We start from the raw sequence: 27,781 nt of genomic DNA on the forward strand, positions 1-27,781 counted from the left end.
CAACTTGATTAGATCATTCTTACAAAAAAAATTCAATAAAAATGTCGATGTCAATATGAATAACATTTTAGAAAAGATGGCAAATACCATGAAAATTAATAATAATGCAGTGATATTTTTAACCACTACTTTTATATATATACACCAATAATTAGAAGGTAAATATTTGCATTATTATAAGTTTATAGCATTTGTATTTTCCAATTTCCATTCACAATTGCAGTGAAAGTGTTTCTTCATCCAAAAAACAAAAATAGACTAATACAAAGATTGTGGATAAACCAATCTTGTTATATATGAACAATGGCTTAAACAGAATGTCATAATTTTGAAAGAAATTCACAGAGAATGGATTAAAGTTGCATTTTTGCCCAAATATAAATTAGCAGCAGAACAGGAAAAAATAAAGTAAATTCCTCTTATTCTGGTCTTGTTTTCCTTTTCATCTTTTCGTTTCCCCTAACACAACCCATCCTTCGAAGAAGCTTTGGCCTTGTGTAATTAGTTTCATCAGATGATGATTCGTTTTGATTCAAAGCTTTGTTATCTCTTTCTTCTTTCTTCGGATTTTCTTTCTGGCCTTCTTGTTCTTGTTCTTGTTCTTGCTTTCTAAACACCTCAAATTCATCCTTCAATTGATTGAATTCATTTGAAAGCTTGTTCAAATCCTCCATTGTTACTGCTTTTTCTGTTCCATTCTGCAAGAACAAGAAACCTCATGAGTTAGCCAAATACCCTCTTAACAAATCGACGAACTAGCGTTTCAAAGTTCTACCTTGGTTAGAAGTGAAAATATTTATATTCATGAAATACTAAACTATATAAAATGGAGGTTTGTTTTTATACTTTCCACCTTGATTCATTTTAGTTTTTTGAAATGTTGATTGATTCATATACTTTTAAAAAGTGGTCATTTTTTAAAATACAAGAACTAGTGTTTCAAATTGAGTGCAAAAAATGAATTGATGCTTCAAAATGAACAAAAACAGAAAGTATAGAGTTTCAACTTACTATAAATTAATATTTTTAAAATAGCAAATCTGTTTCCTAATAGAAAAAATCATAAATTTTAGAAATTGGTTTTGATTCCCTGTGATTTCTCTTAATAGAAACTCATAAAGTAGATGAAAATTGAGTGCAAAAAGGCTAAAAAGATGAAACCTTTATTGTGCACAAATTTTGGTTATTCTCCTCTTCCAATTGATGATCCATTTGTATTTTCAGCTCTTTTACTTCATTCCCCAATCTCTCAATCATCTTTTTCTTTGTTTCCATTTCTTCATTATTTCTCCAAAGTTGTGATTTACTATCTTCAATCTTCAAATTCTTCTCTCTAATCATCTTTGATTGTTCCTTCAATCTCTTCTTAAGTTTCCTTACTTCTCTCTCAAGTAACTTATTTTCTGTTTTTTGACCTTCAAGTTGCTCTGAGACTCCCAAATATTCTGTCACCAAATTCTCAAACCTCCTGTTTTCTTCTCCCATTAACAAAATTTCCCTTTCCAAGAAGTTTATATGAGCCATATCCAAGACCAAAGTGTTTCTAAGCTCCACTAATAAAGCTTCTCTTTCTTTTAGATTTTGGTACCAAATGAATTGCCTCTCTATATCCAATTCTTTACTTTCAAGATCTTCAACTCTGGTTTTTAAGCTTAGAATCACTTCTTCAGCATTGGGTTGTGAAGTTTTTTCTTCCTCTGAAGTGATTGAAGATGGCTGAAAGTTCTCATTTTCCATGAGCTTTGATTTGGGTTTGAAGAAATTTAAGGAAGATGGAAAGGAACCTTTTGCCATCATTATACCACATATACCACCTGCTGCAGATATAGCTAAGGGAATGCCAACTTTAAAAAACATTGGCTCAAAATTACCGGTCTTCGAGGATGTATTTGCCATAGGATAATCAATTTGCTTGGTCGTCTTCAATGTCCAATTGAGCTTTCGTAGATGTTTAATTTCTTGGCTCGTAGAACGCACCTCGTCTCTGATGAATTGTTGTTTCAAAATGAGAGAAGAGAAAAGATTGCTTTGAACCTCTCTTGATCAAAATGATGTAGAAAGTTCTTTTGTTAAATCAGATTGTCCTTTGCTTTTTAACAATTCCATGGCTTAGAAACTTTCATTTCAAGGCTCGGGGGATTTCTTTGAGCTGAATTAATATTGGTTTCTGTGGATTAAAGAAGCTTCCTGTTATTCTATTCTTATAATTCAAACTTAGCATAACCTTCAAGGCAATTGTTTTGATCGCCAACGTTTGTAGATTCTACGAGTAGAGATACCTTTTCAAAAAAAGGTTATATGATTAAATATTGCTAAAAGATTAAGATTGAAAAAAAGTTTTTCCTTTAAGGGTATTGTATTTGTTTAAAATTGTAGAGAAAATATTATTTAAAAGTGATTTCTCTTTATAAATGATTATGTAGAAACATTTTTGCCCTAAAACACTACTTTCAAAAGACATACTAAACACCCTTTATTTTGAACTTTTTATTCTCTTTAAAACGACATAAAACCAACCAATTTTTCATGGAAAATTTTTGAACTAAAAAAAATAAGTAGATATTACTTCCTCGACTTTAACAAATATTATTTATTATTATAAACGAAATTCTTCCTTTTAAGGTAACTGCTTGGCTTTTCTACATCAGTTGCTTGGCTTGATGGACGAATATATTGTGCTCATAGATCAAGGAATCTATTACCTTTCATGATATATTTGTTGTACTAGAAAAAAACAAAGTCCTCATTCTTTATCCATATCTCCTAATAACAAACTATCTATTCTCCAACATAATTATGACTACAAACGCATGCAAAGTGACCCTTTTTTAGCCAAAGATCAAGTTTGCTAACATTAACATTACTCGAACAATTAAAAACATTTCTTCATTCCCACTGAATTGAAATTTCAAAACCCACCACTGGTGCTACCCAAACAAAAATCGTGTTGAAACTAAAAAATCGGAAATATGTAATAACCAATTAGCAGAGGGGTTATGCCTTTACAACACATAAAACAAGGGGATATATTTGTTAACTAATTAAACTATGCTGACAGGATGGTAATAAAAAAGATTATCACCTGAAGATTGTGATGGATGAACCTGATCTTATGCTCCTACAAAAGCTGTCAAGAATGGCTCGAGAAAAACAAAAACAAGTCAAATTATTTATAGGGACTGACAGTTCCATAGAAATTATGATCTTTTTTCTTTTTTTTTTCTTTTTTTTCCAGACGTTTCCTTCCAACAGGCTAAAACTGTGGCGTAGCCAAAGATAGATAAGATAGATGAGATCAAAAGAATAGCGGCCTTAGATGTGCCACAGATTTGGAAACAAGAACAATTATCACTCACATCGTGTAATGAACTAATAAATAATTAGATGTAGGTTTGGACCAAATCAGTTGTCACCCTGCCCAAAGTGAGGTGAGGAAGACAAATAATGCATAATTGATGAGTTATGTTGCTCCAAGTCAGATTTTCTGTCACCACAAAAAGAGGACCAAAATTATTGGACGTAATTATGACAATATTGATAGGATATCGATATGCATATGCATTGTAAACCTAGTTTCTGTAGTCCTTACATTTTAACATATCTTCTTATATCACCATTTTGTTTTCATTTGGTTCTTATATTTCAAAATGCTGCACTTTGACTCCTAATTGTGAATGTTATTTCCATTTGGTAATGAGTGTAACCATTTGAAACATTGGGACCAGACAAAGACTAGTCTTTAAACTTAGAGAACAAATGGGTACCCAAAAAACAATAAGAATAATAACTACGCTAGTCACATTCTTGAACGTACCAGACTTAATTGATAAATTGATTTATTTTAAGAACTTAGCATTATTCTTCAGCATAAATGTTGTTGTATGGGAGTGTAGTATGGCAGTACCAAAATTTTTTACTATGTACAAAATACAAATGCGGTAATGGAAAGCCGAGTTTTCAAGATGGTGTAAGAATCACTGAGCAGTTTAAAGTGCAAACAAGACTCAATTTTCAATTAAAGAAGTTGGACGCTACATACCTGGTATCAGGTACATTAAGAGAGTTCAAATCCTGAGTTGGAATTGATCGCGTAGAGAAGTTTTGATCTCAAAGTACTTGAACGTTTATACGTCGGAAGCTACAAAGGGTGCAGATAGTTAATAATTAGAAAACAGATGAATTTAGTATATTAGCAATGGCTAATCAACATTTGCATAATTATTGATCATATAATCGGTAACGAGGTCCATTTTAATGTAAGAAATACAAATTTTTGCAATTAAAAGTTTGATTCCAGTGGATTCTCTCCGTTTCTACATACCTTGAGAGTATTGTAGCAAGTGGAAGCAGTTGGAAGCCGCTCAACATCCTGTCCTCCTATTGAAGCCCAAATAGGTACGTCACACGAAACCTACATGAGGTTAAATTCCCATCTCAGATCTTACAATAAATAACGCTTTGTATACCTTCCAAACAGGACTTCTTTTCCTTCTTTTTTGCTATGAAAATCCAACCATCTCATTTAATATGAGCTAGATGTCACACAGCTATGTTCAACTGTCCTTCCCAGTTTATTGATTGATCAAAAGGACCGTTGGTTATGGGATTCAAAAAGGTGCATAGAAGTCCTCTAAAGTACGAATTAAAGAAATGTTGCCAGAAGCTTAAGATTGAATTGCACACCTTATGAATGGTAAAAGCTGGTTGCAGGTATTTGAATCCAAGTAATGGAGCTCGAGAACAACTGGTGACAAATTTAAGAAGCGAACATCGATCTTTTGGTTCAAATCCTTTAATAACCTGTACAATTTTCCCCATTCCTCATCCCCAGAAAAATTAACAAAAACAAAATAAAAGGCATACAGGAAAGCAGCAGCACAAGGGGAGAAAGGGACTTGGAAATTGCAACAGAAAGTGCCATACGACTCAAATGATATGCACAATAAAATGAAGTTAAAAAGTAAAAAAAAAGCGTCAAATTTAAGTAACCAGTGATGCAATTGCAATTTTGAAGCGTTGAATAGTTACCTTCGTTCATATACTTAAGTATCAGCAAGCAGTTAAATAGTATCTCAAGGGTATAATGAAGATTGATTTTTCAACATTATTCTATCATCAAATCGTAGAAATATCCAATTGTATAAGACCATGCAAAAACATATGCATGCATTTTATCTGCAAGTTTGAAAGCCACAGAAAGATTGGACTGCATGTACAGTTGTACACTATAAACGGATTAAAACCATTTCCTTCATTGCAAGGAATAAGACATTTTTTTCCTTCCAAAAAATTCCTGCATTCATTCGGTTACAACATAATACCTAGATTTAAAAGTTTTTGACAATGATGATAAATTCAAGGCAATAAATAAAAATGATCTAGAATGGACTAATGGAGAAGCGGAGATACAGGCAAAAACCAATCTCCTTCCGTATTCAGTGAGGCTTTTGTGGTGAAATATTTTAATATTAAAAACGGGAAAGGGGTATAAACAGAGAGAGAGAAGAAACATTAATAAGTATCAGATATGGCCAAGTATACATTTTTTTAATTCTAAGATAAGTCACATTCACCAACCAAAAGCAGAATAATGCCACATAAGCATAAGGAAATATATCAAAACTTACCTTATTTTAAGATTTTAAAAAAGGAATTAAATCAGTAGAAAGCAAACTGAAAATTTAGATATGTGAATGATAACGAAGCATTTGGTTAATCATTCTGCTGCAAGTTCGTACCTCCCAAAAAATACTAATTGTTCGGCTGCCCTCTGTGTAACCACCTGTATATCGTGTATTATTCCTCAAATCATTGACGTCGATATCATGGTTTCCTCCTGAAAGCAACTAGAGAATGGCATTGATATCAAAATAATAGTAGAAATAACAATAATATAAAATATAAATTTTTTTGAAGAAATTAAAAGAAAACACACACATACGCAACACCTATACATAATGAAAATTTTAAGGAGCTTCCAATTACAAAAAAAAAAAACTTAAAATTATTTGTTGGAGGAAGGAAAAACCCCTAAAATATACCAAGATGTAGGCCTTGATCTAATCCATTCCTTACCACTTATACTAGCCTTTTCTTTCTCTCTTACCACTTCTAAGAATTGTCAACTAACCAAAACAAGTACATTTTTGTGACCTAAGAACTCATCCATGCTTCTGTGTCGTTAGCCACTGGTGTACCACTTCATTTGCAATGAAGAAACCATAAAGGATTTGTCGATTACTGATTAGTTAAGAGATATAAACATGGGGGAAAGTGTTTTCAACGTTTATACCAAAACTTTTGCAACAAATTTTCTGTGTTCCACTCAAGGAGAAGGCTCCATTGTAATATGAACCAAGTAAATGTCTTTCCTTTAGGCATTTCTCATTGTCGTTAAAATCGAACCTTGATACATCATAAAGAAGGTGCCCTTGATGATTCTCTAAGGTTTTCCTAAATAGAAATTTCCTATGTCATACTGAAGACTAAGGACTCCCAAGACTTCTTAAAGTGATCATTACATCATCCTTAAAAGGTTTTTCAGATCATCCTTTATCAGCTTGAGTTGAGATATGGAGGCCCCCTCATTTACATGTCCCCATCGTGATTTTCAAAGAATTAGTATTAGCTTAGGTTAAGGAATCACATGAATGGCTATGGTTTAACTAGCAATAAGGAAGCCAAATCTGTAATCAAAAGAGTAAATAATGCACATCCGTAAACAAGGGCATTATATATACCTGATTGAATTCACTTGCATTAAATAACTTCAACCAAGATGGTGATATAAGATCAGTTAAACCCCTATAAAACGCATTTGAGAAAGGCAATATCTGCAATTTAACAGAGAATGAAGTCGTGAACATAAATTTGAATCAAAACAGTTATCTCTGCAAAGCTGAAAAGAGAAATCACTGCTCAACTCTTTTTTGAGTTGAGTGAATAATTTATATTTCCTATGGAATTCAAACCATGGAAAAGATTCACTTAAACTCGAACATAAGCGAGGTTCAGTTCTCTCAGCCACATTTCCATATAAAACAGGTCAGTGTCACTTCTTTCATAAGCAACAGTACTATCAGATATGAATTACCACCAAAGAAAAAGAAAGAGTGAATGATAGACAATTAGTGACCTGTCGATTAAGTTTATAATCAGCAATAGCATGAACATACTGCATCTTATTCTCATTTGTAACAGAAATATCCTTGCCACCATGTTTAAGCTCAATAACATGTCGTTTGCCAAATGATTCTTCAGTTACAGTGAAATCCAACGAGAGTTCTTTGACGTCATCCTCGTAAGACTGCCAAAACAAGTTATAACAATAAAATAATTTAAAATAATTATCACAAAGATAAATATGCAACTTCAAACATGTTAATTGCTTAGCATTAAGTCTTAACTCATATGAAGTACTAGATAATCAACTCATAAATTTGCACAATAACGCCAACATAGGTCAAACATACCAAGTTTGACTACTCTTCTTCAACATCTATCTAACCAAGTTACTCATGTATTCTATTGTTTATTAACACAAACTAGTATTATATCTTTGCAAAAGCATATCCCTTCATGAGTTCATGTATCTTTCCATTCTAATCATGTAAAAAATATTCAAACATTTAACTTTAGAAGACATAATATAGTGATAAAATATACAAGAGGATAAAAAAAACATGTAATATTGATAAATACTCCTCAGGGCACATCACATTGACTAGTCCTTGTCAGTATGTAGAATTTACCTTGACACACATGAGATTCCTGTAGAGCTCAGGATCAAGGGTTGATAGCTCATCAAGGAAGCTATACCGCCCTAATAGCTTATGGACAAAAACATGCGAAAATGAATAGTCAAGCAATATTCCTTCATAGAGAGCCTTCCCAACAACTCTACCAAGAAACTCGATCATCTGGATACCATTGTCGAGATATCGTGCAGCTGCATTTGGGATAAGATGCCTGTCTGGAGTAGAGGTTTGAGAGAACAGTCCATATCTAAAAGAAATGGTAAACAAAATTACTTAAATCATTGGAGACCGAGAAAGAAAGACCACAATGATTTTTTGTAGTTTGTGTAAATTACTCGGGGGAAAATGCTGCTTTGGCTATATCAGTCAGAAACTCTTTGGATAATCCACCACAGTCTTGGCCAGCCTCAGGAAGGCCACATTCACTAACAAATGAAACATGGATAGCTGATTTCAGCTTTGACCCAAGAGAATTTAACTGTCTGAATCCATCTTCAACAACATGGCTACGACGAACTACGATTTCAAATGATCGTGAACCAGGTCCACCAACTTCACCTGCCATTTTTCGGGAGACTTTGTCCATCTTGACAAACTCTCTGAACATTTCAACTCTGCCAGAAATAAAAAGAAAGGGCATGAAAAGCCTTCAATATGGCAAAACAAAATTTAAAACCTCTACTATAAATGAAATTATAGGTGCTGAGAAGTTACAGCATCAGCTGCAAAAGCACATCATGTTTTAGTCGAAGACAGGAAGAAAGCTTTGGAAAATTACCTTTCGGTATACAAGTTTTTATGAAAAGTTTTTTGGTACACAAATTTCCAAAACGTACCTTTATAGCCCCTAAATTTTCAAAGATAGGTTTAAAAGGTTTAATGTTTGGACAAATAATTTAAAAAGTCCTCGGCGTTAGTTTTTCCATATGGTTCATTATTTTAACATTGCCTTGCCATTTGGAATTCAAAAAATTAAATAATATTAATAATGATAATTTTTCTATCCTTCTTTCTTCTAATCTCTCCTCCCTACCTCCTTTGTTTCTATGGTACAGTGGATTTGGATGAAGGGAAAAAGTAAGTTTTCAAGACAAGATTTAAGTGAAGAAAAAGAGGAAAAATAACTAATAATTTAGAAGAAAATACTAATGGAACAAAAAATAACACTAAACTACAAGTAAAATGTAACTGACGAGTGGAAATTTTACCATCAACTATATAATTTTTACTTAGCAAATAACATTAAGTTGGTTTCACATTTGCTAACATGACTCATGAGAATAGCTCAATTGGCATAGAGCATGTACTATCAACCTCGAGGTCATAGGTTCGTGTCCACACCCATCATATTGTCGAAAAGAAAGATTCAAATTTCTTGGAATAAATTTAAAATTTTTGATCTTTTTCATGGGAAAATAAGAAAATAGAAGCTTGGGCAACTTGCAGGTGTGAGGTGTGAATGAAGGGTTGTTGATTATGAAGATGAAGTTTCTTATCAATGAAAAAGAAAAAGATGACGAAAACGTGAATCATCTTCCATGAAAGTCTAATCAAGCAAAAAATATCTAAATATGAAAGATGTAAAAGCAAAGAAAAGGAGGAATAAAAATAATATAAAAAATATAAGTAGTGAAAACAAAAGGAAGAAAGCCCTATGAGAAGTAGCTCAAGAAATCCAGTAGAGAAAAATCTGTGTTACCACCTTAGGAAAATATAACTCGGTGTTAAAGATGATGGTTGTAACAGTCAATTGCTATTATGTGGAGATAAAACCAATTTCAACGACCAGTCTATTTCACCGCAGTATATGCATCTGTCTGATATGCATATGTCCAATCCCGCTGTCCATGCTCATTTATATGTATTCTTTCAAGTCAACATATGCATAGGAAAAAGAAGATAATCCTTCTAGTTAGCATTTGAGTCTCACCTTTCCTCAAATGGGAACACATGCGGTGTGGTAGTAATAATTGATCCTACACTTGGAACTGTTGAGGTATCATCTGCCCCTAAGTTGCCTGATAAAGCTTCGTGAGTTCTTGCAGCAACTGCAACAGGTGGTCTACTTGTTCTAGCAGGTGAAAGCCATAGCCTAGGAGGACAAAACTGATGTCTGCAATCCCTCTCATACATCAAATGCAGGCACCTGATTGCAGATTCCATAAGGGATGTGTTTTGCTGACCAGTACCGTGGGATAAACCATTATACACAAGCGTGTTAAGCATTGATGCAAGTTTCCTTTGCTGCTCCAGCCTGAATGGAACCTAGTTCACATAATTAAGTTCACAAATAAAGCATCACACTTTGAAAATTTCTACAATGGAGGGTAAAGACAAAATATCTTGCCTGTTTTTCATAGAACTCTATGTCATCTAGAACTAACAGCAGATGAGCATAAGTGGCACTGAAAAGATAGAGCAGACATGACAAATCTTTTGAAATACCTTGTGGACCACAACTTAAAGATTTTATGTCCCATAAATCGCACGAGTCGTCATCCCCCTGTCTTGAACTAGATTGTACTTCAATTGTGTCCATATGATCACTACCTGGTGATGACTTGCTCGTGAACTTATTGAAGACAGTTACCCACCTACTACTTCCATCCTTACTGACTTGATTTTGCTTTTTGCCAGAACCTTCATTTTTTCCTTTATTTAATATTTTACTTGAGCCAGGAAAGTGATCTTCAGGTTCATCAACATCACTGGGGAAAAGGGAACTTTCTAACACTCCCCACAGATCAACAAGAAATCCAGGAGTAAAAGATAACATATTAAGAATGGGTAAGGATCCAACCACTGGATTCAATAATGAAAATATTCTGAGCATGTACATGTAGAAGTATGATATATCAAGCAGTTTCAAGCTTTTCATACATTCCATATTATTTGATTGATCGATGCTAACATCAGAATAAACATCTGTATTTACTATTTTCAAAAGATCTGTGAGATGCCTCTGGTCACAAACAGGCCTAAGCATATCAATGAAAGATGTGCTCAAGGACATAGATGTCGTTTCATTCTTGGGAACAGCTGCATTAGAGGGTTCATAAGAAGTTACATTGACGCTCAGGATATCTGGGTTCTCCTTTTTACCACATCCTAAATCCCCACTCAAATCCAAAAAGTTTTCTGCCAAAGTGAAAACCACACGAACATACAACACATAGTCTAAACTCTGACTGAACCAACCAGAATCCCTTGCCTTAGTTTCACTCCCTGCTACCAAACATATAATGTTAGCAAGAGCCCACCCGACTGCCGGAACAACCTTAGAGCCACATTCAACTGATAATTGACTTAAATTAGACATTCCCAGCAAAATTGTCTCTTTCTTGGCCTGCCATCAACTGCCAAAATTTAATCAGTGCTAGATAGAGATGCAGTAAATGTAAATGTCTTTGATATTAAAATTTAATAATGGTAAATTTGTCAATAGAACATTATGAAAATAATAATAAAACTACTTTGCTTCTATACTAAAATTGAGCACTAACTTGGGTCTTTTCTTTTTTCTTTTCTTTTCTTTTTTTTTTTTTTTTTGTTCACGATCTATTTAAATTTTTTGATAGGTACTTGATCCTCTTGCAGTAATTTTGCAAAATCAAGAGAATGAACACATCTAAATTTACCATGAATTCAGAAAGGATTAACCCTTTTCCTAAATCCTAAAGTTTAGCAAGTAAAGTAATTAAATAACCAACAGATCCATTATACAGAAGAACCGTTGGATCTTATCAGCAGGCAGCAAGTGAGCTATTCAGCTTGTGACTTTGTGTGCAAATAAACTTAAATGAATACCATAACCATTTTTCAACCTCAGTGGCCCTTACCAATAGAGTCGAGAAGCATGGAAACAAGATAGATCGATGCTTTACAGCTGGCACAAGAAGTTGTGGCAGATTTTGAATAAACCCAGGAATTGTAAGTAGAAACAGGCAAAACTGTTCAGCAACATGATGCCCTTCCCACGGAGTAGTACCAATCGTATCAGAAATCATTAAATGAAATGGTCGTAATGCTAAAGTTATAGCACTCACAGTAATAACTAATAAATCATTTGTCTTGATGGTACTGTTGTTTTGTGTGGACTGGAGGACACTCCATTTATACATGTATTCCCTGACTGAAACGTAAAGACCACTTTCAGAAGTTCCCAGATAATGAATTAAATCCTCCAATGCTGCATCAGCAACAGCCTGACTACTTTCATTAGCATTCTTCCACACATGATGATCGGTTAAGACAACTACAAGGCGCATGGCCAAAGAGGTCGTAACAATAATTTCTTGCTCCTTCACTTGCAATTTGTCAAAATGCACAAGAATAAATAAGCATACAGAAATAAGCTTCCTTGATTGGTAAGTCCACATTCTTCTTTCTTCAGATGTACCAGTGGCCAAGGAGCAGAAGTTGTTCTTTGATTCTTGACAAGAAAATTGATTGCCATGTCAAGTCTAAAAATAGATGTATAAATTTGGGGTGGGGGGGAAGAAGAATGCAAAGTAAATGACAGTAAAAATGAGTCCAGATAATGGAGATTTTATGAAGAAAAGTTTCTGTACAAAGAGATTCTCTCTTTCTCTCACACTTTTTTCAATTTACCCCCACACAAGATTCCTAAAATCAGATTGGATAATGCATATCGTGAGGGTAAATAGTATCAGAGTATAAGGCTTCCATTTCGATTGTGTTTAGCACAAGTGTAAATAAAGTCTTCCTTCAAAGCCATGTACGCTTGCAACAAATGTGCCCTAGGAATGGAGATGGTGTTTTCCAGTTTACCTAATTCCATGTTCAACAAACTAGCAAACCAAGTTAAACAACCATGATTTGAAAATAAATATTTTAAACTATATTTATGTAAGCACGGTAGGATGGAATTAGCACACTCACTACACGTTTCCACTTTAAAGCTAGTATGTATCTGGAAGATAGACACCGAACAAACCCACTGTGCAATATCAGTTAGTGACTCAACAAATTTACGAAATAACTCAACATATTCTGCTGTTTTTGACATAACTAGATTTATCGATTGTATATTAAAAAGTGATGGGAAAAACAAACAATCGTATTAAAAGTCTAAAGGGAAGCGCTAGTTAAAGAAAACATATATGGTGAACAGAATTGCGTACCAGTAGAATTGATGCTTTCTAACAAGATTTTAAAGCAATTCTTCATACAATCTATATCTTTGGTCTTGATATTTTGCGGTCGTTTCAGAAAAGACGAGATAAAGAAGAGAAATGGTCTCAAAATATTACAGGAAATGAATGTGCCGCCCTGTGCACCAGAATGATTATTCAACAAATCCTCCCATTCTTCTTGAAGCTGCAAAGCAGCAATCTTAGTCACTCTGAAGCGCCTCCAAACTCTCTGCATCAATTAAGAAACGAGATTGTCATTTTAAGTTTTGAGAACTTGCCTTTGTTTCCAGGAGAAACTGCGTAGCTTTGAAGAGTGGACATCATAATACAATGTCAGAGAAATATATGCACAATTATCAAATCCACAAACAATTCTCCATAGCATCTACATCTTTAATTAATCAGTAGCAGTAGAACATGCAAGATAAACTACGAATGGCACTAATAAATAGCTAGAAGTAAAGGTGATATACCTGAATAAAGAGAGCGGCAGCTGCCGCTTTTCTTGCATATTGACGTAGCTCTCTCTCCTGGATAACCTTCTGAACAAGAGCATCCCTCGTAATTTCTTTTGCACTCGCTCCCCTCAATGATACCTGAGAATATCTCTTCAGGAACATAAAGAGCTTGGAAGTAATTTGTTACTCTTAAACAATAAATACTATAGCAAACGAATAAATCCATGGAATGAATGAATTTGAAAGCATTCTGGTAGCGGATTTAAAATTCAATCGAAGAGAGGGAGGGTGAGAAAGAGAGATAACCTGATTTTTGGAAGCTTTGTCCATGGACGTGTGACAAATGTAGAAGCAGAGCTAAAATCCACATTCGCTTCTCGTCAACGACGAGCTACTGAGCTGATTGTCGCCGCTTACCAAATCTGATCGCAACCAGCAACCTCAATTGGTGTTTTCAAATATCATAACGCGATTGATCAACAAATAACGAGACTACTTCTAAATTACTGGTTTGCTATAAAAACTTCTGATCTGATGCAGAGGGGTAAAATTCCAGCTCGAGCTTGTTTCCTCGATGTGTGATCTCTTCAAGTTTATGCGCATGCGGCATTCGCCAGTTTGCTGACCGAAATCGATACGCACCGACGATATCTCCGACGCCGGTTGTCCAATAGTTAGAGAGAATTTTGTGCTTTATCCAGAAAAGAACAAAAATGAGAAAGGAAAGAGATGAAAAAGCATAGGTTATCAAGTTTAGTTGCGTATTGGAATGACGTGGCGATCTTGGGTCAATCTGATTCGGGGTTTTTTCTTTCCCGAATTAACTCAATTAACGTTACGATCTTATCTCATCAATTTATTCCCATGTTTACTATTTTCATTTAGTCCTAATGGTTTTGTTTTTATGTATTGGTTGTGTTAGGCATATGATTTAGATTGTATTTACTTCTCATTTTTTGTAATTAGACAATCTATTTAATGAATAACCTAAATTAGTTTAATGACCGTTTCAACCTTAAATGTGTAGACATATGAAGATTGGTTTGATGGAATGTTTTCGTATTTATTAGTTTTATGGACATATCAATATTGGTAATGAAGTTATATTGAGGATGAATGTGTTTATGAATTTGTAGGATAATATAAGTCTCCATAAGATATAATTCACTTTTCTTAATTAGATTGGCTAAATCTATAACAAGGTATAAAACTAAAAAAAAAACCTTAATCTGTTATATACTAGTTTTGGTGAGTATAGATAGATGTGAATAATAAGATAGAGTTAAAGATAGATAAAAACAAAATTATTAAACATCCTTTCATGTCAATTATGCTAATATTATTGTCGTCCATAAAATTTCAATTCCTATGTTAGCAAGAGAACAACATTTATTTATCAATATATTTATGGACTGTATGCATGAGTATGATCGATAACAATGTAAACGATGCAGTGTGAAGGGATAATTTTGAAAACCCCTTCCAACAAGTATCTAACAAATCATTAGGTTTGAGATGTTTTCCTCAAATGCAAGTTTTTGTGGTAATTATAAAATTGTAATGTACATCCAAATATACGAAGTTTTGTTAATTAGTAATATATGAATATATGTGTATACGTTAAACAATCTTGATGCAACTTACAAAATGTACGAATAATAACTTAAAATTCGATACGTTTTTATAGATTGGTTGAAAGTAAATTTTTATTTTTATATACAAGATATGTTATTTAAATGACTAATAATACAATTAAATAAAAAATGTAAATCTAAATCACATAATCATATGAGTTCTATAAATACGTAAATTAAATCGAAAAACACATACCACCGAGTTCATACTAAAAGTTTTTACACCTTAGATATATATTTTATGTATTCGTATTCAATTAATATACTCAACTCTCGTACTTTTCAAATTATATATATGCACATAATGCATGTGTTTTTACCCAAATCCAAATTAAAGAAAGTGTAGAATGTCTAAACATATAAACTTTGAACTCATACTAAAGTAGTATGAATAAAAAGGTAGTCTTATATCACAATCCACCTATTACAATAATCAAACAATTAGAATGGAGTTTGACACTGCAACAACTTACTTGTTTGTCCACCCCTATGTATATCTTTCATATCTCTTTGAATATAGTAATTAGAATATTTTATACGTTAGTCATTCAAACTAATTTCTGCTAAGTTGGTGATTTTAAGAAAGGAAAGTTAAGCAAATTATAAGTTAAACTTTCATATTTGTTAGGTCTCAAAATTGATTTTATAAACTTATAATAAACAAATCAAGAATGTTTTCGACTTCAACTTTTGTACGTAGTACGTCAACCATTTATAAAACTATTAGATATTAATTATATAGGCCACGAGCAACTTGGTTAATACTTCATAGGATATATCCAAAATTAGTGAATTTAAAATATTCAAACAAACTGCTTATAGAGTGGTCTAGTGTGACACGTGGCTGAATATGCTACACGTGGAAGTCAATCACCGCAAAGCATCAACCACCGACCTCCTCCATAAAACGGGACGTGTCATCAGCCACGGGGACACAAGCAGCTCGACTACGTGTCGTTTGAATTCCGACGAACGCGTGGCCTCCCACTAAACGACGTGTCGTCTTCACAATGACCGTATCAAAAACTACTCAATCGATGACTATATAACTCTAACGGCAAATATCAATCAGCAAAGCGAGAAAATTCCGACAAAAATCTAGACAGAAGATCGTCATAGAAACCATATCGCATTAAGAGAGTTTCGGTGGAAATTTCAATGGCTTCGTCGAAGGAAATGAAGAAGGAGAGAGCAGAGGTGGCGGCGAGGATTGCTGCTTCCGATCTGAGAGACATTAACAGAGAAGAAGAGAAGCAGGCAGCGGCGGCGCCGTCGAAGATAGAGAAAAATGCAACTGTGGAGGTCGTAGAGGCGGACCGGCCGACGGTGCAGGACCAGCAACAGAGACCTGGCGTGATTGGGTCAGTACTGAGGGCGGTGCACGACACATACGAACATGCTAAGGAAGCGGTGGTAGGAAAGAGCCATGAAGCGGAGGAGCGAAGCCGAGAAGCGAAGGATTGGTCGGCGGAGAAGGCAAGAGAGACAACGGAGGAGGCAAGGAGGAAAATGGACGAGTACGGAAGTGCTGTTGGGGGAAAGGCGAGGGAGACGAAGGAAGCTGTCGGAGAGACAGCAGCGGCGAGAAAAGCAGAGGAATACAAAAATTACACGGCAGAGAAAACAGCGGAGGCTAAAGGAAAGGCCGGCGAGTATAAGGACACTGCAGCAGAGAAGGCGAGGGAAGCGAAGGATGCTGCAGCGGAGAAGGCGAGGGAAGCGAAAGATGCAGCGGCGAGAAAAGCAGAGGAATACAAAAATTACACGGCAGAGAAAACAGGAGAGGCTAAAGGAAAGGCCGGCGAGTATAAGAACACTGCAGCGGAGAAGGCGAGGGAAGCGAAGGATGCTGCAGCGGAGAAGGCGAGGGAAGCGAAGGAAGCAGCGGAGAGAAAAGCAGAGGAATACAAAAATTACACGGCAGAGAAAACAGCGGAGGTTAAAGGGAAGGCCGGCGAGTATAAGGACACTGCAGCGGAGAAGGCGAGGGAAGCGATGGATGCTGCAGCGGAGAAGGCGAGAGAAGCGAAGGAGGCGGCGGCGAGAAAAGCAGAGGAATACAAAAATTACACTGCGGAGAAGACGGCGGAGGCTACAGGTAAGGCCGGCGAGTATAAGGACACTGCAGCGGAGAAGGCGAGGGAAACTAAGGATGCAGCAGCGAGAAAAGCAGGGGAATATAAAGATTACACAGCGGAGAAGACGGTGGAGGCTACAGAAGCCGCTAAAGGAAAGGCTGGTGAGTATAAGGATGCTGCAGCGGAGAAGGCGAGGGAAGCTAAGGATGCTGCAGCAAGAAAAGCAGGGGAATACAGAGATTACACAGCTGAGAAGGCGAGGGGAGCAACGGAAGCGGTGAAGGAGAAGGCTGGTGAGTACAAGGATTATGCAGCGGAGAAGGCAAATCAAGCGAAGGAAAAGGCGGCGGAGTATAAAGATTACACAGTGGATAAGGCGAAGGAGACGAAGGATGCGGCGGCAAGAAAAACAGTAGAGTATAAAGACTATGCAGAGGACAAAGCGAGGGATACGACAGATTACACGGCAGAGAAGGCGAAAGAAGGGAAGGACACGACAGTGAGCAAACTTGGGGAACTGAAAGATTCAGCAGCGGATGCTGCAAAGAGAGCAATGGAATACTTTACCGGAAAGAAAGAGGAAATCAAGGAGGGAGCATACGAAACAAAAGATGTCGCTAAGGTGACTACAAATTATTTATTTATTTATTTTGTGTTCTTGGCCAAAACTTAGAATTTGAGTGACAATGGAAGATTGCAAACAAAAAGCTTGGACTAATGGCAGGAATGGCAGGAAAAGATGGGCGGATCAGAGGAGGATACAAGAAGGAAAATGGAGGATTTAAGGCTGCAGGGGGAAGGAAGGAGGGGCAGCACAGAAGCAGCAAAAGTCACACTTGAACGTAATAGGTAAAGGAAACAGTTTCATCACTCAACCATTCAATTCTAGAATCTGTAGTTTCATTTACAATGTGAATTGTATGGATTGTTCTATTGCCAGAGGCCGTGGCGGGGAGGGAGCGGTGGTGGTAGATTTGGAGGAGACACGACCGGGTGCGCTGGCCTCGACTTTGAAGAAGGCAGACGACATGGCGGCACAGACGTTTAACGATGTGGGTCGAATTGACGACGAGGAGGGAGCTGTGCGCTCAAAGGATCGTCAAGGGAAGATGTGAATCTGATGCGAAAATTTTAAAAGGGGGCATTCTGTTTGTTGATCATATGATCTTTTTTTTTTGCTTTTTTTTTTTTTTTTAATAATGATTTTCATATTTTAGAAGCGTATAGTTCCTGCTTTCTTTTTTTGGACCTCCTTCGGTTCCTTTATCTAAGAACTGTGTAACAAAAGAAAAATGTTGATGTTAATGTTTAGTAGATCCAATTACTATGGTGTTTGGTACAGAGTTGTTCTTGGTAGTAGCTTTTCCTGAGAAATGATTTGCAGATTGCTTCTCAAGATAAGTCAGTCGTGTTTCAGCCAATTTGAACTTGTAATATTTTTTTCAATCATACCTAAAGAGAGAACGATGAAAGACATTAATTAGTCAATTAGGGTGCTGCATCGAAGACTAGTGACACGATGGTGCTCGTTATCGAGGCTCCCAATGGTGGAATTAGGTCTCTTTCTTTGTGGATCAAGACTTATTCATAGTGCGTCAAAACTAATGGTTGACCATGTAGAAGCTCTTGTTGGAGTTTGATCACCTTGAAAATGAGTTACGAACCCTTTGTTGATGTTATAATCGAAGGGTTTATTGAAGATATTTTTCACATTTCTAGAGTGACTCCCGCTACGCAAATAGAGTTAACTTGAAGAACGATCCTCCAATATAACTCATCTATATATGAAGCTTCCTTTTTCCTATACGTCATTTGTGTATTTGGTTTGGTTATTTTTACTCTAGTAAATTATATATTTAAAAAGGTAACAAAGTTAGTACATAAAATATTGATTAATTTCCCCACTTTTTTTTTTTACCTTTTTTGTTCCAAGTTTTGAGGCCTATTTCTTTTTAGTTATACTCATCTAATCCTTAAATTACGACTTTTTAAGCTTTGGATCTTCCTAAGATTAAATATTTTTCATTTATAATGTCAAATTTTAATTGAAAATAATTACATTTTCAACGCAAGCAAGCAGTTTAATTAATCATATTTTGTTTAATTGATTTAAATTCACTATCGTTGATTAACACTAGAACGACAAATAAGCATTTTAGTAAAAAAAAAAAAAAAAACTCGGGATAATGCAAATATTGATTTATTGAATACAAAATTCCAATTTTAGTAATTAAATCTCAAAAAGTTAAAGATAAACTTGGTCCATTGTCACCACAAAATGTTTTTTTTCTTCTCCTTTTCTTGATAACTTCTACTATAGAATATTTGCAAAATTCGTTTACTAGCATATATAACAATACTCTTAAAAAATCTGTTTTTATGATAAACTTCGTCATATTTAAAAATTTTAAAATATTGCCATAAACCTAATTATCAAGATTTAAATATTGGTCACAAATAGTAGAATAAATTTTGTTATATTTACTTTTTTTTTTTTAATGTTGTATAGATTTGCTACCCACCTCTCGGAGTGAGTCAATTTTTCTCGCTGTTTGTAGCCCAAGCCCAAAGAAAGAGTCAGGCCCAAAATATTGTCCAACAATTCCAATATAACCTACCGATTCAGCAGGGTTTTGTCTCTAGGGTTTCATCATCAACACAGCGCGGCAGGAAGTTAAGCATCACCAGCGGCCATGGTTCTCAAGTTCGTCAAATCCCTCATCTTTATTCTTTTTCTCTAGTTAGATCTCATTTTCAATTTGATTACATGTTTTCCGTTTTCGTTTTACATGTCAACATGTTCTTCCTGGTTCAGTTTTTTTCATTTGTACCTCCAATGCTAGCGCTCAAGAATTTTAGGGATTTACGTATTTTTCTATTGAGGAGTACGTCGTGGTAAAAATGGCCCAGTATTTGGGATCGGCATCTGTTGTGGTTTAGTAATCTGGTTGGGAGGATATGTTTATGATTGATTATTAGTCACAGGGCTGGTAATTTAATTAAAGGGGAAGATTTAGATGGAAAGTTGTTTGCTTCTAGGAAGCATTGCTCTAATTTATTGTTTGAGCAAGCGAGTGCTTTGGATAATTGTACCATGGTTACTTGCTCGAACTAAGCGTGAAAATTTCGGTATTAATGTGCTCGGTTTCGTTCATGAACTCTGTATGTGGGAAAACAATTTCATGAATTCTGCTCTTAATTGTTTGATATTGGGCTTTTCAGGACCGAACTTTGTCGATTCAGTGGTGCCAAGATATACCCAGGGAAAGGCATCAGATTTGTCCGGGCTGATTCTCAGGTGATTTTCATTATACCATATATTGGACGTGTTTCGAGATGAATAGATGGACTTCATTCGTTACTAATTATTAATATATTCTTTTATATATTTGAATTATTCTTACTGATTTTCCCCTGTTTATTCGACCTTTTTCTTTATCAATCTGTTAGGTGTTTCTCTTTGCCAACTCAAAATGCAAGAGGTATTTCCACAACCGGCTGAAACCTTCGAAGCTTACCTGGACAGCCATGTACAGGAAGCAGCATAAGAAGGTAATATTAAGATTTTCGATGGACTTTGTTTAGAATTTTTTGGGTTCATTTTTCTTGATTTGATGTCAAGAATATTTGGTGAATATTGTTTAGATTTTTTTGGGTTCATTTTATACAAGCCCCATCGTGTGGGTAATAATCATCCTCATCATCTGAGCTTGATTCTACCAAAATTTTGAAACAATCTCACAAGGGAACTTGCCAATACGAGTCATATTACTGTAATCCGTGTCACACCAAAAACAAAAAAGACTAGATCCAAATCTAGAGTTTATAGTATTGAGCCTAGTGGTAACTTAACAGCAATAATGAGGCATGATGATGTATATGCATATACGAAGTTGTCTTTATCATTGCTATTTTTATGTTAGTATTAACAGATTCAACTTTAAGTTTTATGATTAATCAAAATGATTTCCTAGTACTCCATTTGCAAGAAGTGTTAAAATTTTAATAAATCATCCATAGCCCGTGTCTTAAGCTATTCTCTGTGAATGCCGTTTTGCGTGTTTGGTGTGGGCTCATCTTTAATCCAGTCATATTTTTATATGTGTAGGATATTGCTCAAGAGGCTGTGAAGAAAAGGAGACGTGCCACAAAGAAGCCCTACTCTAGGTCCATTGTTGGTGCAACTTTGGAAGTCATCCAGAAGAAGAGGGCCGAAAAGCCAGAAGTGCGTGATGCTGCTAGAGAAGCTGCTCTCCGGTGTGTACTCTCATGAACGACTGATTGAAACTAGAATTGAAATGTTATATAACATACAAACATGAATTTTCACTGAATCCATGAATTTTGATTGAATTTCAGTGAAATTAAGGAAAGGATTAAGAAAACTAAGGACGAGAAGAAGGCCAAGAAGGCAGAAGTGTTGGCCAAGTCACAGAAGGCTCCAGGTAAGGGTAACGTTGCCAAGGGTCCTGCATCCAAGGGTCCAAAGCTTGGCGGTGGCGGCGGGAAGCGTTGATCACATATTTTGGTTTGTTTTGGTATTTAAATTGGCAAGTTTATTAGATAGGACATGTGTTAATTTGGAGTACTTCACGTGTTATGAGAAGTTATCTGTATTAATTGATTAACTTGTTGTGGCCTTAGTTGGTTTTGGAAAAAGTTTTACAATCGAGCAATGCAGTTATTTTTTGTTTGAGTTCTTTCATTCACATGTTACTCAATTTTGTGCTGCTATGGAGAGGCTTTCATCATGCATTTTTTTACTATTTAACCACTGGGAAAGATCTTGTGTTCACTGTGTAATTTGAAGTTAGTGACATTAGATGAAACCTTTGTAGCCAATCTAATTTAGCCAATGTTTGCTAATTAGTTGATAAACACGACTTTCACCAGCATTTCGGGCAATAAAAGCCATCAGAATAGCATTTATTTTTCAATACTTAGTGTTGCAACGCAGTGTACGATTGAAATGGTTAGACAGTGCCAATGTTTTCATTGGATACCCATTCTTCAGTGGTACTAAAATTCCTACTATTCTTCAATCTCTATTCATTATTTTGGTGTATTCCCATTCCAAGATATTTAATGCACTGAAAATAGGATGAATGTCTCATTTTTCGTTGTTTGTTGTTAGTTTTTTCCTTCTTTTCCACATGTGGCCTAGTTCAACTAAGTGTGAGTAGCGTGTGGACACGAAGTTGACGATGTTATTATAACCCTTTGACACATTGTTTTCCTTTCCATCTAGATTCCATAAAGCTGAACATGTTCTTAAAAATCATGTTCATTCTATTAAAACATTTTTCTTTACGTAACAATATACAACAGAGATTGTTTTGAAATTCTACGGAAGCTTTTTTTAATAAAAGAATAAAAAAGACAAACAAACAAAACTAACAGAACATATGGACATAAGTTAAAGTATCATGCTTTAGTTTTTCAACTTTCATGCATAGTGTCTAATATCTTTCATTCACCACAAAAGACTAAATAAAATACTATTAGAAAAAAGGTTGTTGAAGGAATACAAAATCGACCGATCAAATATATCTTTTCAATTTCATCCCCTTTTCTTTTGATGTAATCATCTAGGAAAATTGCAATTGATGACTATTTTAGCAATGATAATTAAGGATATGGCAACATTTTTAAAAAATTGCAAATATAGCAAAACTATCATTGATAGACTTGTATCGCTGGTAGACTTCATATGGTGTGTCAGTGATAAACCAATATTTGCAACATGGTCTATCAGTGATAGACTTATATCATTGATAGAATTGGACAAATTTTGCTATATTTGCAAAAAAAAAAATTAAATTGTGTTATATACTTTATTAACTTGAATTTAATTGCTAAATTTGCAACTATCCCAATTATCTATAGAAAAATCTATTTAATGTCCGAGAAAACCAAGACATTCAGGTTAGATTGTTGAGTTTAGATTAAAGGTTCTAAATTTGTAATTTAACTTAGTAGTGTCAATTGCATCCCGGGCGTGACTTGTTTATCGTTGGTTTTTCACCTCATACTACCACCGCTCACTTGATCTGTTAAGAGGATGAGATTTGGTGTGGTTTTTGGTTTTTTTTTTTTTTTTGTATGGGTTTTGGTAGCCATTAAGAATTTTTTTTGGCTTTGTTTTCGAAGATTAATTGGACTTTGATTTAATGGAGTATTTGGACTAATTTTATGGACTGTTCAGGAAGATCGGGTTTTGTTTCCGACGACATTTTGCTAAGTAATTAAAGCATTTAAGTTGGATTAATAATAGGCATTTTGATAGATAATTAAAATTGATAATAATTGTGTTATGTTTAGATTAATTTAGGAATTGTATTTCAAGCTAAGGGGTTTTATTGCTTGAACTTACTCTTGAGGTAAGAAGTTTACTATCCGATTCTCAATTGCATCAAAGAGGGATTGTCATACTTGTAAGCAAACATATTATCCTTTTTGATCTCCAACTTTCTTGGCTCTATATCCTTCTAAACATTTGGCATGAACTTAATGACAAAAATGTTCAATGGTAAGTCTAAGACTCATGCGATCTCCCTGAATCGGATGATACGATTATTGACATTGCTTTTCGAAATTCTAACGACGAACTTTTTTGTAACTGTGATAACTTTTATTGTTTTAAACTGAAAAACTTTCCTCTAAACTATTTTCCTCCATTGATGTCCTTTATCACATATCATCAATGAAGTATCTTTATTTATTTATTTTTAGAAAAACTTTTTAGTTTCTTGTCCAAAAGGTCTCTTAGTTAACATCTTAATAAATTAATCAGACATCAAATATTTTAAGACTCGTAAATGCTCTCTTCTATTTTATAGCTCATAGAAGTTTCAATTTTAAAAACTAAAGAACAAACTATCAACTCAAAACTAAAGACTATCAATTTATTATTAAACATGAAACTGAAAGTTTAGAGATACTAAACCAACACATTTCCAAGTTTAAGAACCACATATGCACAAATTCAAACTAGTTCAAAACATTATATATTAGACATTTGTTTTAAAGTATAGAAAATTAACTTAAAATTGTTATCTCTATCCACACAAACTCATCCAAACATCCAAGAAAAAATGAAAGAAATAAAAACCCTAATCATGGGGAATATATATATATATATATATATGAATAATCTTCATCAAATTAGTGAACACAAAAGAGAAGTTCAATTTTATTAAACTGGGATCTTCTTAGATCAGCACAGAAAGTTCAGATCATATAACCTCAACTCTTTCTTAATAATTCTTTTTCCCATAAGTTATTTCTTAAATTTTTCCCCCTCATATATTTATATATATAAATTCAAAACCAGATTTGAGGTGGTATGATCTGAACTGTCCAAACGGATCTCTAGACTCCAGGATATGATATTAGAAACACTGTCAAATTTCAAAAGTATTCTCTAAACCCTAATTTAAACTCTCACTTCACAATCTTAACTTTTTCTTCAAAAAAAGAAAAAAAAAAAAGAAAAAAGAAAGAAAGAAACTAAGTTGGGAGACATTAAAACTTGATTTTAAAAAAAAAAAAAAGCAAAAAAGGGCAAAAGGGACGAATTAAAGCACACAAAGTCTACTGGGGATGGTAAGAGGATGGGAGAGAACCCCAGAAAGCTGGGGACATAGGGTTGTACTCCTCAGTGTTAAACACATAGTTGCATTGCTCTGGTGGCGTCGTGTAGTGGTTTGCCGCTGCCACGGCTGCTGCTGCAGCTACCGGTCTTGGCTTGCTCGAGCAGCCAGCTCCTACCGAGGTGCTTTCCACTGTCTCCTCCCCCGACAAGTCGGTGTACACCGTTGACACTTGGTTCCTTGCAGCTTGAAGCTCTCTCAGCATGCTCTTCAGCTTCATTACCTGCAAATGTGTTAAATTGGTGATATAATTAAATTCTCACCATCCTCCACACTTAAATTTTTCAGGTTGATTGATAATTTGATGAACAAGGTACGGGTACATGATCAAATTTCTATAGTATATATCATTTTCTCTCCCTTAGGTGCATTTAGATATCTCAATTAAGTCTCGAATTAAGTGTTATGATTGTATTTAGAAATATTAGATCTTTGTTAAAAGAAAGTTAAATTGGAGTTGGTCTTGAGCTTATCCATTTTTATTTTCTTTGTATCCCTTGTTTACCATCAAGGGATATTATTTTCCAAGTGATCACCCTACTAGTGATCTCGTCCGGTATATTTTAATGAAAAAAACTCATAAAAATAATTCTTTTTCCAAACATTCTTAAAACAACACCAAACCTTTCGTATTTCAAAAGCAATGAGATCATATCAAGAGGATGATGCTCAATTAAAGTTAAAGTTGAGGCTCATACCTTTGAAGAGGAAATGATTCCTTAACAAGTAGTTTAATCTATCAAATAACCCTAATTTTGATACCAAACTTTTTAAAATAAATAATCTTAGGGAAGAAAAGAAGAATGGAAGGATTATATAAATATGCTATTCAACAATCCAATCAACTATTATTTCAGGGGGCGAAGATATTTCAATAATAACAAAATTTGAAAATAAAAAATAATTAATGATAAATTGCATGGTCTTTTTGTGTATTATTTCCATAATCACTAATCCATATCATTATCTATTGTCCTGTTTTTCATTAATTTTAAAGTAAAAAACCCAAAGCTCATATTGAATAATAAAAGATTTTGAAAAAGAACGTAAATTTTCTTAATGAACCCTAATCTAATTAATTAAAGCTTTAAGATTACAAATAAGTTTTGATCATTAAAAGGTACATTACCAAAAATTAACTTTCATAAAGTCAATCATTCAAAACATATTTTTGTTATAAAAAACACAAGCTATTTAATTTTTTCAAGCACTTCTCACGATTTTCTTAAATAAACCCTAGTCTACATAATGAAAGCTTTAAGATCACAAATTAAGATTATCTCAAAGGAAAAAGGCAATTATCCTAATTCTCTTTCTTTAAAAAAAAAAAGAGAGTTAAAAGGGAAAAAGAAAAAATAATTAAACTAATTTTCAGAAATAATCCTATAAAACTCCAATAATTTCTTTAAAAAAAAAGCCTAGTTCAGTGAAAGCTGTAATTTGAGATCTTGAAGAGAGATTATTCAATTGGTGAGAAAATAGATTATTCAATTGGTGAGAAAATAGATTAACCTTTCACTTAACCACAAAAGGTCGGCCCTAATATAATAATCTCCAAACACTCCATTCATAAATCAAGAAATAATATTTTTTAGCAAACCCTAATCCAGTTAAATAAACCCTTAATTGAGATTTTCATAAAAGATTTGAAAAAAAATGATTCATTTTTTTTTCCCCACAACTTAAAACCCTAAAAAACACCAACCCTAACGCAAACATATCAACACTTTATAGATCAAGGAAAAAAATACAAAAGAAAGTTTTTTTTTTTCCTTACCTCTTCTTGAAGCTTATGTTTCTCTCTAGAAATGGCATCAAACTCCTGTTTGAGAGTATCATAGAGATGCTCGAGTTGCTTTGCCTTCCACCTTGCACGACGGTTCTGAAACCAAACTGCGATCTGACGAGGCTGCAGACCAAGTTCCTTTGACAGCTTCTGTTTACGGTCGGGATCGAGCTTGATCTCCTCCTGGAAGCTTCGTTCGAGCGACTCAAGCTGCTCGCTGCTCAGCCGCTTCTTCTTCTCCAAATTCCCGTAGCTGTTCATATCCATCCCTGGAACCAACCCTTGCAGCACTGTCTCCGACGCCCCCGCCATGGCCGAATGCTTCACATCTACGCCTGAAACTTTGGACAATAATTTTACCTTCTGACTCACTCTATCAATATATTCACACACACAATTCGTTATTTTAAAATTTTGTTTTTTTTAAAAAAAAATCTTAAGCGATCTAAGTATTAAATTATCTCCATTCTTCCTTCTTCACTCGCTGCTACATGGATCTACATGAGATTCAACTCCGAAGATATAAAACAGTTAAGAAAAACCACCTTTGTCTCGGATCTTCAAATTTCGAAGTTGTGAATGACAGTTTTTAGTTGAAAACAACACAAAACACACAAAGAGTTTACGACACATAAGCTTTTTCTCCAAAAAAACAAAACCCCATTAGAAAAATGCCACGAAAAACCCTAAATTAGTAGAAAAGTTCAATTTTTCCGATCTGGGTATCACTATTTTCAAATTTTATAAACAACTAATACCCCCCCTCCCAAAAAAAAAAAAAAATCTCGAGAACCCTAAAATGATGTAGAAATATTTACCCTGAAATTGTTCAAGATTATAGTTATAAAGAAACCCAAACGAAGATTCAGGAGCTCGAGAAACAAACGGTCTGAAACTTCCTGTAGCCCATTCCATAATTTACGGTAACCGGCGGTAACTTTTTCCGATCAGAAGGGGGAAAAAAAGAGATATTGAGAGAAATGTGAAGTAAGAGAGAATTGTGGAAATGAGAAGGAAAAATGAAAACTCCAAATAAATTAAAGAGAGAGAGAGAGAGAGAGAGAGAGAATTAGGGCAGTTGAAAACTAGGGCTACAAGTGAGAGGGTGAGAGTCAGCAGAGTTGAAAAGTGTTTTTAAGCCTTACTTCTACTGTTTTTCAATTTTTTTAATATTAAAAAAACGTTGTAAAGAGAGAGTATATATATAGTGAGAGTATATATGTAGAGATATAAATGTTAGTACTTCGTGATGAAGCTGGC

At 34.6% G+C, this 27,781-nt stretch overlaps 5 protein-coding genes across 8 annotated transcripts; 2 read left to right on the plus strand and 3 right to left on the minus strand.

Annotated features, from left to right (window-relative positions):
- Window positions 1-151: 151 nt before the first annotated feature.
- On the minus strand, window positions 152-3,216 carry LOC101221522 (interaptin). Its single transcript, XM_004137952.3, has 3 exons — window positions 3,083-3,216; window positions 1,162-2,279; window positions 152-698 (listed from the first exon to the last, which is right to left on the minus strand). The coding sequence occupies exons 2-3, from the start codon at window positions 1,894-1,896 to the stop codon at window positions 420-422; spliced, it is 1,014 nt and encodes a 337-aa protein (XP_004138000.1). The 5' UTR covers window positions 1,897-2,279; window positions 3,083-3,216; the 3' UTR covers window positions 152-419.
- LOC101205886 (E3 ubiquitin-protein ligase UPL7) lies at window positions 3,187-14,094 on the minus strand. Of its 2 annotated transcripts, XM_031882877.1 has the most exons (16): window positions 13,879-14,092; window positions 13,678-13,793; window positions 13,387-13,509; window positions 12,902-13,142; window positions 11,597-12,189; window positions 10,105-11,103; window positions 9,688-10,022; window positions 8,093-8,371; window positions 7,752-8,004; window positions 7,136-7,306; window positions 6,741-6,833; window positions 5,739-5,846; window positions 4,684-4,800; window positions 4,322-4,411; window positions 4,040-4,138; window positions 3,187-3,484 (listed from the first exon to the last, which is right to left on the minus strand). In XM_031882877.1, exons 2-15 carry the CDS (start codon window positions 13,699-13,701, stop codon window positions 4,055-4,057), a joined length of 3,510 nt encoding a protein of 1,169 aa, XP_031738737.1. In that variant the 5' UTR covers window positions 13,702-13,793; window positions 13,879-14,092; the 3' UTR covers window positions 3,187-3,484; window positions 4,040-4,054. The 2 variants fall into 2 exon arrangements, 1 of the variants encoding a protein (XP_031738737.1); XR_969082.2 differs by lacking the exons at window positions 3,187-3,484; window positions 4,040-4,138; window positions 4,322-4,411 and having other exon boundaries at window positions 4,691-4,800; window positions 5,739-5,836; window positions 13,678-14,094.
- Window positions 14,095-15,923: 1,829 nt separating this feature from the next.
- Window positions 15,924-18,424, plus strand: LOC101221754 (embryonic protein DC-8). 2 transcript variants are annotated; one of them, XM_031881901.1, is made up of 3 exons: window positions 15,924-17,705; window positions 17,808-17,932; window positions 18,024-18,424. In XM_031881901.1, exons 1-3 carry the CDS (start codon window positions 16,164-16,166, stop codon window positions 18,196-18,198), a joined length of 1,842 nt encoding a protein of 613 aa, XP_031737761.1. In that variant the 5' UTR covers window positions 15,924-16,163; the 3' UTR covers window positions 18,199-18,424. The 2 variants fall into 2 exon arrangements, with proteins under 2 accessions (XP_031737761.1, XP_031737762.1); XM_031881902.1 differs by having other exon boundaries at window positions 15,937-17,705; window positions 17,817-17,932.
- A 1,214-nt stretch (window positions 18,425-19,638) lies between these two features.
- On the plus strand, window positions 19,639-21,788 carry LOC101206122 (60S ribosomal protein L24). Its single transcript, XM_004137814.3, has 5 exons — window positions 19,639-19,787; window positions 20,306-20,381; window positions 20,534-20,635; window positions 21,192-21,340; window positions 21,443-21,788. The coding sequence occupies exons 1-5, from the start codon at window positions 19,777-19,779 to the stop codon at window positions 21,597-21,599; spliced, it is 495 nt and encodes a 164-aa protein (XP_004137862.1). The 5' UTR covers window positions 19,639-19,776; the 3' UTR covers window positions 21,600-21,788.
- A 2,459-nt stretch (window positions 21,789-24,247) lies between these two features.
- On the minus strand, window positions 24,248-27,683 carry LOC101221983 (homeobox-leucine zipper protein ATHB-22). 2 transcript variants are annotated; one of them, XM_004137954.3, is made up of 3 exons: window positions 27,340-27,683; window positions 26,513-26,856; window positions 24,248-24,958 (listed from the first exon to the last, which is right to left on the minus strand). In XM_004137954.3, exons 1-3 carry the CDS (start codon window positions 27,434-27,436, stop codon window positions 24,677-24,679), a joined length of 723 nt encoding a protein of 240 aa, XP_004138002.1. In that variant the 5' UTR covers window positions 27,437-27,683; the 3' UTR covers window positions 24,248-24,676. The 2 variants fall into 2 exon arrangements, with proteins under 2 accessions (XP_004138002.1, XP_011651984.1); XM_011653682.2 differs by having other exon boundaries at window positions 26,513-26,862.
- Between the last annotated feature and the right edge of the window lie 98 nt (window positions 27,684-27,781).

This window comes from Cucumis sativus, chromosome 3, assembly GCF_000004075.3.
Source record: "Cucumis sativus cultivar 9930 chromosome 3, Cucumber_9930_V3, whole genome shotgun sequence".
Lineage (NCBI taxonomy): Eukaryota > Viridiplantae > Streptophyta > Magnoliopsida > Cucurbitales > Cucurbitaceae > Cucumis > Cucumis sativus.

Excerpts from the sequence above, each read along its gene's own strand:
- LOC101221522 (XM_004137952.3), bottom strand. The coding sequence starts at position 1,896 with ATGGCAAATACATCCTCGAAGACCGGTAATTTTGAGCCAATGTTTTTT. Across the intron at positions 699-1,161 it reads AAAATTTGTGCACAATAAAG|AATGGAACAGAAAAAGCAGT; the intron begins GTTTCATCTTTT and ends TTGTTCTTGCAG.
- LOC101205886 (XM_031882877.1), bottom strand. The coding sequence starts at position 13,701 with ATGGACAAAGCTTCCAAAAATCAG. Across the intron at positions 13,143-13,386 it reads CTGCCGCTCTCTTTATTCAG|AGAGTTTGGAGGCGCTTCAG; the intron begins GTATATCACCTT and ends TAATTGATGCAG. Across the intron at positions 12,190-12,901 it reads AGAAAGCATCAATTCTACTG|AATCAAAGAACAACTTCTGC; the intron begins GTACGCAATTCT and ends TTTCTTGTCAAG.
- LOC101221754 (XM_031881901.1), top strand. The coding sequence starts at position 16,164 with ATGGCTTCGTCGAAGGAAATGAAGAAGGAGAGAGCAGAGGTGGCGGCG. Across the intron at positions 17,706-17,807 it reads AAACAAAAGATGTCGCTAAG|GAATGGCAGGAAAAGATGGG; the intron begins GTGACTACAAAT and ends GACTAATGGCAG. Across the intron at positions 17,933-18,023 it reads GTCACACTTGAACGTAATAG|AGGCCGTGGCGGGGAGGGAG; the intron begins GTAAAGGAAACA and ends TTCTATTGCCAG.
- LOC101206122 (XM_004137814.3), top strand. Across the intron at positions 20,636-21,191 it reads ACAGGAAGCAGCATAAGAAG|GATATTGCTCAAGAGGCTGT; the intron begins GTAATATTAAGA and ends TTATATGTGTAG. Across the intron at positions 21,341-21,442 it reads GCTAGAGAAGCTGCTCTCCG|TGAAATTAAGGAAAGGATTA; the intron begins GTGTGTACTCTC and ends ATTGAATTTCAG.
- LOC101221983 (XM_011653682.2), bottom strand. The coding sequence starts at position 27,436 with ATGGAATGGGCTACAGGAAGTTTCAGACCGTTTGTTTCTCGAGCTCCT. Across the intron at positions 26,863-27,339 it reads TAATCTTGAACAATTTCAGG|TTTCAGGCGTAGATGTGAAG; the intron begins GTAAATATTTCT and ends TATTGTCCAAAG. Across the intron at positions 24,959-26,512 it reads AACATAAGCTTCAAGAAGAG|GTAATGAAGCTGAAGAGCAT; the intron begins GTAAGGAAAAAA and ends ACACATTTGCAG.